Raw genomic sequence first — 9646 nt, 5'->3', positions numbered from 1 at the left:
ATGAGACCGGTCGACTCGCGACAGTCTCGAGCTGCCCTTAAACTTGCAGTCACAGCAGCAGCACTGACGGCAACAATGGCCGCTTTCCGCAGAGCGGCAGCGCTGGCCGGCAAACTGAACCCTTGGTCTGCGACTAAAAGCGAGCTTCTTGGGGCTCCCAGCCTGAACGGACGACGGACTCGGAGGTGTCTGACAGCCGGGCTGTGTGCCGCAGCGGGAGGTGTCCTGGCTCTGTACTTTTATAACAAAATGTGGAGCGACAGGAAGAGGATGATGAGACGCAGCATCAATGGTCTGCCGCTGCCGTCCATCCCCACCATTGAAGCTAAAGAGAAGGTACGTGGCTACAAAAACAAGGCAGCTAGCGAGCCGGTTAGCTGTTGTGACACGTAGCGACGTAAAAATGAATCTCTGTTGACACAAGGGCCCCTCTAAGGGCGAAAAAAGAGAGAGACCCCATTAAGAAAACAAGTCAAGTGTTGTGTATTCTAGGCATGCTTCCTTCCGCGCGCAGCTCCCGCTTTGGTTTTCCTAGCAGTTACCATGTTTTTTCCTCTCTCCCTCAGCTTTTTTTTTCTTTTTCTTTTTTGGGTGGGTAAAATGTGTCATTTATTTCCAACACGCACGGTGGAAACAGTTCGCTCACTGTTTGGCTGCACAGGAAGGAGTGGCGCTCTCCCTCTCACTCTGGTGCTGAAATGACAACACGCGCTCCAACCGTCGTCACACTGCGCAGCTGCGCTCGTGACACTTTGACGGATAAAAACAACCCGACACATCTTAGTAAACACAATAATGTTCAAAATGGAAACACCACACTTTAAAAAAAATTAAAAATGAAATAAAAACATGATGTTTGTCAAGACAATTTTATCTGAAAGAGGAAAAAAATGTACAAATATCACGGTCCTGCTGCTGAGACTGTAGGTTTGAAGCTCAAGACTGTCGGGAGTCGATTGTGTGGATTAAAATTTAACCTCCTTTTTACGTTAAGACCTGTGAAAAGTTATAAATAAATGTATTTTTAATAAATTTATAACCTGCCATGCTTTACAGTAGCATAGCAGTATTTCTGGCACTTTTGACTCTTTCCTGGTCATCAAACATAAGATTATATTTCATAGAGAAGATGACTTGACTTTTAGATGCTTGTCAGATTTAATCAGTTGCACAAACTATATGCCACGAATAGGGGCGCTTCACCAGTGGGGGCGCCAAATCTATGACGTAAAAATTATTTTTAGTCAGCATTTTTTGCATTTAACAGTGGTGATGCGATCTGCTATAATGTGTCCATATTCACGTCAGGAAGTGCAAAGTTGCATCCCTGCACTACTCACACTAAAACCTGACTTAGACTTGTGATCTAAGACTCAACTTTTATGAACAACTCCTTCATATATTCAGGAGTAAAATCAACCTGCTACTTAAGCTATCGATTGCAGCTGATGCACTGCATATCAAATCAGTTAATTTTCACAAAACACAACAAAAAACAACAAAAATAACTATTTAATTGAGTTAAATAAATCTTTTCAATGTCAGGTAATTCTGACAATGAAAAGATTGTCAGAATCTTTTTGTTAGATTTCATCATGATCTTTTCATTAGAATATGGGCGATTCTAATGCTTTACTCTATCAAACTGCAATAGTAAGCTATGACTACGTTGTAAAGAGCAACAAAAATGAAGTATTCAGTGGTATCCTGGAAATGTCATAATTCACAAAATGTCAATAGCAACTGAAATGCTGTTTTTGAGGGATGCAGTGTCTAACCAATAATCAGCTGCAGACCTGTTGACGGTAGTCTGGGCAACCGATCTTTCAAAAGCAGTTTCCCTGTCAGTTGTGAGGGTTCTGGAGCTGGACAACAAGTTGATTTTATTGATTAACTGAATTTGCTGTTTATAAAAATGTTATTTTTAGAAAATCTGATTTTTTCCCACCCTCCAGTTCAGTCATTGGGCTTCTGTAGTTCAGAGTGATGTTGGCCTGCTAAGGGCCAACCATTTTTTGCCCATCATGTTGTGGACTTTGACTTTAGGTCAACTCCCAGAAGGAATAACTGAAATTAAAGAAAGTGTCTTTAAAATATTTTCTGTCAGTTGTAATTTATTTTTATGAACACAAGACTAACACTAAGCATGCAGCTAAAGCTAAAATTAAAGTTAAACTGCTATTTGAACTTGCAGCTGTAATTTCAGTGAAAGTACTGACTATATAAACAACACACCACACGTATGATTATCCACTATGGTTTGTTGGTCTTTCACATAAAACCACAATACATTAAGATGAAGTTAACTGCTGTAGTGTAGAAAACATCAATACTTTTACATTGTAGTGTAGAAATGAATTTGAGGTGACTCTGTTTTGTAATCGCACTGACACAACTGGATTTAAACGGGGTAGTTTATAGAAAATACTTATTTAGAACACGGGCTGGTTTATAAGCGATACTGAGAACGGCAGAGGGAGAAAATAAAACACTGCAGCTGTGAAGGGGAGACACCCAGATGCCAAAGGGGAAAACACCTGGAGCATCTGCTGTGCAGTCACAAGAAGCAGGCAACACATCAGCTGCAGTTTTAGTGGTGGATACATAACTAGACAAGAACAAAGTGTACCATGTGAAGTCCAGTCGATGCTCCTTACCAATGAATAATTCTCTCTTCTCAGTGAAGCCTGCATGCTTCTATGTCATGTTGAGCGGCATGGGATGTAAAGCCTTGTTGCCTTTGGAAAACTTTAAAAACTCCATTCATTAGTGAAAGTCAAACCCACGGGTGCAGAGTCTCCTAATCTCCATCACAGTTACTTCCCTACAATCAACTATTCATCTCTTACTCGCGCCTTCTAGAGCTCGTTTGGTAAAGGAAGCATCAAAGCTTTATGAATGAACTAGCATGCTCATTAGCATGATCGCTGAGCCGAGCACAAACTCAAACAAGCTTAAATATGGAAACCTCTCTGCTAATTGCACAGCTACAGTCTCTTTGTGGATCTCTGCAGCTAATCCAGCTGAAGTCACAGGTCTGTACTGAAAGGGAGAGACGGAGAGACCAATCAAGTAGAAAGTAGTACCGGCTTGTGTGTGCCTGTATTCTCTTGTTTAGTTGTAGCAGAAGAGCCGATGCTATTTATAATCTCAGAGAGCTGAATCGAGACTTGGTGCCAAGAATAGATGGATATGCTCATTATTAAAGTACACCATTAAGGAAGAGGCTTGGATGCTGAAGTCCATGAGACTTAGGAGGCGGGTTGACGAAACTGAACAGGAGTTTTTAGTTTGTAAAGCCGACCTATTAGTATTCACCTGAGCTTCTCCTGGACTGCTGAAAATGCTATGATCTGTAGAAAAAGCTTTGAACATTTTTGTCTGAGGATGTTTTCACACCTGATAGTCTGGTACACTTGACTGGGAATCAAAGTTGCAACGTTTGTTACATTTTCAGCTGGTGTGGTTCACTTTCACACTGCACTGTGTCAAATAAACCCAACCCTTGAAAAACCTATTTCCACCCTCGCCTGTGGTGGCGCTGCACCAAGAGCCACTGAAGGAAACAACACAAAAATCTCTGAAGAAGACACTGAGGGCAACCTTCTTCATCATGTAATCTGAACAAAAACTGAGAGGCATTAGATTTTAGCGTTTATAGAATTTCTCCTTTATCTTTGGCAAAAGAAAACAAAATATTTCTCGTGCTAGTACATTTGTGTTCGTTGTATTTACCCATAATGCCTTGTGCTATAGTTCACTTCCTGTTTCTGGAGCGATCTCCAGCCCACTTGGCATTCACTTATGCATTCAAACTGTGCCAGAGTTCACTTCAACCAAACTGAGACTGAGGATTTTGACTTTGGTCATGCATACTGTGTAGTGTAGACTATTTTATGCTTTTCATATTAGGGGTGCGCAGATAAATATGTTGATCTGATAAATCTGTTGATCTGAGATCGGATGATACTCACATTCAAATAACTTGCATATTGATCAAACTGCTGATGTAAATCTGTACAATCTACGTAAAAATGTTGGTTTTACGTTTTGCAGGCACGTCCATTTGACTTTGAGGATGGAGATGTCTACATGTCGTCCCACGAGCATCGTTTCCGGATGTTCAGCTCTGTAGAGTACGAAGGACAGCTGTACATGACTCCACAGAACTTCATCGAGTCCGTTACCATGAGCGAACCAAGAAGTGTGTATCAGTTGTTCATGTTTTATATTTTTGTTTTCAAAAAAATATGACCGCTGTGCACATGCATAAGATCTTACCAACTTATGTTTTGTGTGGCACATGTTTTGGTTTAAGATCAAAAAACAATATTTCTGAGGTAAGTATTGATGAGCTGTTGGTGCCTCCGCGTCTTGGGATGCCTCGTTGATTTATCACCACTGTCACATAATATCCTTTCCCATTACTTCAAATTAACTAGATTACATTTTTAAAGACTTTAATCTAATTTTTAAATCAAGTGACAGTCATAATTGTGTTAAAAAAAAAGAAAGTTAAATCCACTTAATTTATTCGATTAACATCAACTCTTTACACCCAAAGGTTCACCGGATTTACTTTGAGTGTTAGCAAAACTTTAAAAAACCAAAAATACGATGAATTGGTTGAAATCGATTTATTACCCAGCCCTACCTTCGTCCAGTAGTGGGGTTTAAATATGTACTATGTACCAGAGCCTGTTTGAATTTGAGGAAAACCACAATCAATCAAGACTTGATCACATGCTTCTTTTTCATAAGTCATGGAAGCTGTGCTTCATATCATGTTAGCTACCTTTATTTGGACTTGTAGTTTAGTTTTAAATGAGCTCAAATTCACTGACTCGTCAGAGGATTTTATAGGCCTCACATTACTGATCTTTGTTTTGTTTCCATCAGTGTCTGGGATTTATTTAACATGTTTATTTTGCCACGTTCTAAGGCCGTCAAAAACCCTCGGTTTATGAGCACATCTTTGCCGATTCTGTCAGCCTGCTGCTAGTTGTAACAGATTAGGTCTGAGCAGCCGGCCTCAAAGCAGATGGCTTTACAGCTTTTGTTTAGTCTGAGGTTAATGTTAGTCAGACGCACGCAGACACACATTCCATTCGCTCTCATGTACTCTCCCTCTCTTAACTTGTAAATATCTAAATTGGTGGGCTAAGCTTGAGTGTTCCAGGTTTGGAAATGTGATTGCACGCTGATGCAATCAGAAACAATTTCTTTTTTTTTTCTTTTTTTTGCAGCAGTCATGATTGAATAGCGTGCAGAACCGTGCACCTGTATGTGTGTGTTTACATCTCGGCTGTCATGCGATACGGCCGCTCGTAACCTGTCAGCAGCCGCCATCCTCTGCCCCCTTTGAAGTTGAATTAGATGAACTTTGTTGTATAAAACAGAACAAAAGTAGTATGTGCTTTTACAGGGACATTCCACATACTACAAAGGCAGGTGAGGACTACTTCAGACAGTCCAAATGGGATCTGCTATGATGAGTGTATACACAGTGTGTGTGTGTGTGTGCGTGTGTGTTTGTAGATGTGTGTGTTGTGACTGTACCCTGCACATTAGGACCCCTTTCTAGATCATACAGATGCTATCTGACCAAGCCCACCCAAACTCTTCTCGTCTTTCTCCTCCTTTGTCTTGTTCTCTGGCAGACAAGAGGCCATGGAGGTCCCTGACCAAACAGGTGGGAAACACACTTTATATCTCTCCTTTTTCCTGCTTCTCCTCACAGGCAAACATCTTTTGCATGTTACATCTGCTGTTGTTTTCTTCGCACTGCATAGTTTTTTCAGCTAAACAAGCTTGACTTGCAGCGCCTGTACATGTATTGAACAAACAAGCTGCAAGGATGTGCAGGTCCTTTGTAATTTCCGCAAATTATTTTATGTTCTTTCCTGTTTTCTGGTTCTATCTTTTATCTTTCTTGCTTTGTTGTCATGGCTCTTTTCAATCTTTCACAACATTTCAAGATACAAGTAAAAATCCTTATCTCCTTACAGCTCCGCACATTTCTTGGATTAACTTCTGATTCTCTCTAGAATGCACTGAAGTCATCATTTTAAATTACCTGATATGTTTTCCATTGCATGGGACATTTAACTTTCCAACTCTTTGCATTATTTCTTCATGAAGTTCAAGTTAGAGCATGGCACCCTGTGTCTTTACAGTGTCTAGCGATTTTGATCATTCTTTTTGTGTGTTTATGTCAGGAACTGGAGAAAATCTTGTCAGATACTCCTCCCGTATGGAGAGGATCCTCCAAACTGTTCCGCAACCTGAGAGAAAGAGGTCAGCCGACACACACATGTGGATACAAGCAGTTCATCACTTCTCTGAATTTATAGCTCAAATCTTCATCTCATCTATTTTTTTGATGTACAAAGTGCACAAATTCCCACCCAGCTGACCATACCATTAATGTTTTTTACTTTGTAAATCAGGCGCTACGATTTACAAATCTCTTCTCTGTTTTGTAAAAATATATAAATAAGGCTAGGTGTTTTTCTATTTCTCAATCTTAATGTAATTTGTAGTGCGTAATGTAGTGTGTTTAATGACTGAATAGTTTGTATTTCCAATTGGCTGCTCACTGATCAAGATGAAAAGTCACCACTTTCCTTCACCAGACATTTATTTTCTTGATGCCTCTTTAGTTCGTTTGTTCCTAAAAGAAAAAAAAAGAAAAAGACAGTTTTTTAATACGACTAGTGGAATATCTTACATAACACACGAGGTTGCATATCTTCATTAATTATTTGCTGAAATCCACGCTGCCTGAACAAAAAAAACAATCAAATGACTTTAGGACAAGATCTTTAAAATAATCGGAGAAACCTTCAGTTTTTTTATTTTATTTTATTTTTTGCTGTTTTTTAACACGGCACAGGGCTTCGTTTTCAATCTCTGATTAAATGACGCTTGTGAGTTTTTGTTGCACTGTAGGTGTCACTAATGCAGGTTGTCATCATGCTGTTCCTCTCAGCAAAACAGCCTGCCGAGAAAAAGGAAAAAAAAATAAAAAATCAACCCCCTTTTCTTTCCTCTCCTCTGGTGAAAGATGAGAAATAAGCTTGCCCTAATTAAGCATTTGCTAGAGGAGCAGATAACAGAGAAAGCACAGTCAGGGACCGACTCCCCATAGTGATAATTACACTGAAACACACACATTCAGGGAGATGCTAAAAATAACATGCCATGTGTGATTCACTTCCTCTCTAATGATACTAAAATTATGCTCAGGTTGTATCTTATACCAGGGTTTGGTTTGGTCTAAAGGGACACATGTAGGAGGACTAGTTTCACTTGAAAGTGTAGAAAACAACGAAATGAGGGTAAGAAGTTAAAAAAAAATCATCACAATGATATGGGGATGTAGCGAAGTTGAGGAATGTGAAAAGCTGAAAATACAATCATTAATAATAATACATAATTTACTTTAATTACTTTCAAACATTTATTTTGGTAATTTACCTTGATGTAATTCAGCTTTATTTCAAAACTTTCTGTTGTGTAAGCTACATATGGGTATTTATCTGTGTTTGTAAATGGCAGAAGACACTTAATGCTACATCCCGCAGAACACAAAGACTGCTATCACTGAATTCTGGAAATACATTAGGATTCCTATGGATCTGACTAATTCAGACAAGTAATACTGCACAGTGTTGGCTGGACTCAGCTCCACAGCTCATTATTTCAGTGCTTTTCTGTATTTATACTACATCAGGCTTCACATTTACATACAAGTCTGAGTTAATGCAAATTCCTCTTGTGAGCAGTCTGAGGTCCCATTTCTTCTAACCTCAACCTTTAACAAAAGGACATTTTGCAAAAGGGGAAATTTGTTGGGGCTAATGTGAAATTGGGCTGGTTTACTTTTACAATCTACTTTAACATAAAGGATGCATATGGCTAAAAGTAAATAGTTGGAGAACTGTTAGTATCTATGGCTGTAGTTCACAGTTTTGCAGTTTTCTGCCTTGTCTTTTGAGGTTATTCTAAGATGCTACAGAGCACTTACAGAATTTGTTTTTTCTAGACCTCGCAAAAAAAAAGCTTGAAACTTTCTCCGTTAACCATAATTTCACTGGAAAATTTGGAGAATTTAAAGAAGTTTCATCATATGTAGGTATAAACAATTAGCTTTTTTTTTACAATCAATGAGGTGCTTGAACTTACACTTGATTCTGTCTTTGGATTCCAGGTTTATTTGTCTTTTGAACAATTATTAAGATTTACTGAGCGAAAGGAAGAGTTTGGTATTTGCAGGAGCTGCACTATCTACACTAGTTGTAGCGATGTACAGTATGGCCTGTGTTCAGCGAGTTGTGGCAGATGGCAGCTCACACTGAGCCAGATTCTGTTGGAGGTTTTTTTTTTTTCCTGTAAAAGGAGAGTTTATGTTTCTGTTGTTGCTGCTAAGGTTGTCATGATATTAAAATTTCCAATTCACTATCAGTACAAAGAAAAATTGTTAGTATGTGGCACTATTTCCGACATTCCTGTGGCATTTTTTCAAAGAACAGTGTTCTTTCTTGTCGAGAGCCAGAAATACGATTAATGTAAACTTTAAACCAAACTAGGTGAGCGATTATTTAGGTGCATGTAAGTTTTATTTTTAGTCCTATGCCTTTCATCATGATTTCATTAAGATTTGCTGAACTCTTTATTCGTGAGTGTGTCGCAGTGTAAACATTCAGGCTGTCTGCAGAAACCCGAGCAGCATTCTGGTCTTTCCAGGTCCGGCTCTACGCCGGTTTAAGCGAGTCCGGTTCCAAACCAGCTGCTCCACACAAAGCAGTCTGGATTCAGCTAAACACAAGGCTCACACTCCGACTCCCAACCGGTGTCATGCTCGCCGTCACACGCACTCGTCACGCACGCCGGCGGGAGAGCGAGTCACTCCGATCTATCTGAGCGATCAGACACAAAAAAGTGAGAGGAAGAGAAAATCTAACTCCTTAAGCTATGTTCCACCTACTTATCCAAACACACACATTCACAGAGAAACAAGCGTGTCTGCTGCTGGATACGTTTGTGAACGCTGTGTGGGGCCAAATGGCTGCTGGTGGCTCGGTTGGCAGAAGACACATTTTGAGATTCTATCTCCACAGCCGGGAGGATTAAGGGTGCGTCAGTGTGTGCGGCTGTGTGTGAGGCCCTGAGATCCAGGAGCTTTAAACTTCTGTAAACATAGTGCAGAAAATGCCTTAAATGTGACCTTCCTAACTTTCCTGTCTTGATCTCATCACTAGGAATCATCTCGTACACGGAGTATCTGTTTCTGCTCTGCATCCTGACAAGTGAGTCTGCTCAGGCCTTCTGCCTTCTTCTTTCACTATATTCTTCCTTTTTTTTTTATCAGATATGGCACTTGGTTTTTACCCACAGTTACGATCTTGCAGCAAGATTGACTTTTGCTATTTGAAAGGGAAATGATATACATGCAAAACTTGTAGTTTCTCCATTTTTTTTTGTTGAAGCCTTTTATCAGGATGAGGCTTGTAGTTGCAGCAAATATTTTATAATTTCATTTTCAAAATACCGTCTGACCATATTTTTTTTTAAATAAACACAGTCATAAAAATCACAAAGTGCTTTACAAAAAAGGAAACACATCAATAATAATAAATAAAGA

General features: G+C 39.5%; 1 protein-coding gene across 1 annotated transcript; it reads left to right on the top strand.

Moving 5' to 3' along the window:
• LOC103148759 (calcium uptake protein 3, mitochondrial-like) lies at positions 1-9436 on the top strand. The gene is made up of 5 exons (XM_016679419.1): positions 1-336; positions 4057-4204; positions 5661-5692; positions 6219-6297; positions 9264-9436. Exons 1-5 carry the CDS (start codon positions 1-3, stop codon positions 9434-9436), a joined length of 768 nt encoding a protein of 255 aa, XP_016534905.1.
• Positions 9437-9646: the final 210 nt, after the last annotated feature.

This window comes from Poecilia formosa, unplaced genomic scaffold (assembly GCF_000485575.1).
Source record: "Poecilia formosa unplaced genomic scaffold, Poecilia_formosa-5.1.2 Scaffold211, whole genome shotgun sequence".
Lineage (NCBI taxonomy): Eukaryota > Metazoa > Chordata > Actinopteri > Cyprinodontiformes > Poeciliidae > Poecilia > Poecilia formosa.
Note: the sequence above shows the minus strand (reverse complement) of the source record. Positions and strands in the feature narration are given on the sequence as shown.

Coding starts and splice junctions, on each gene's coding strand:
- LOC103148759 (XM_016679419.1), top strand. CDS start 1: ATGAGACCGGTCGACTCGCGACAGTCTCGAGCTGCCCTTAAACTTGCA. Junction 5,693..6,218: donor GGAGGTCCCTGACCAAACAG/GTGGGAAACACA, acceptor TGTTTATGTCAG/GAACTGGAGAAAATCTTGTC. Junction 6,298..9,263: donor CCGCAACCTGAGAGAAAGAG/GTCAGCCGACAC, acceptor TCTCATCACTAG/GAATCATCTCGTACACGGAG.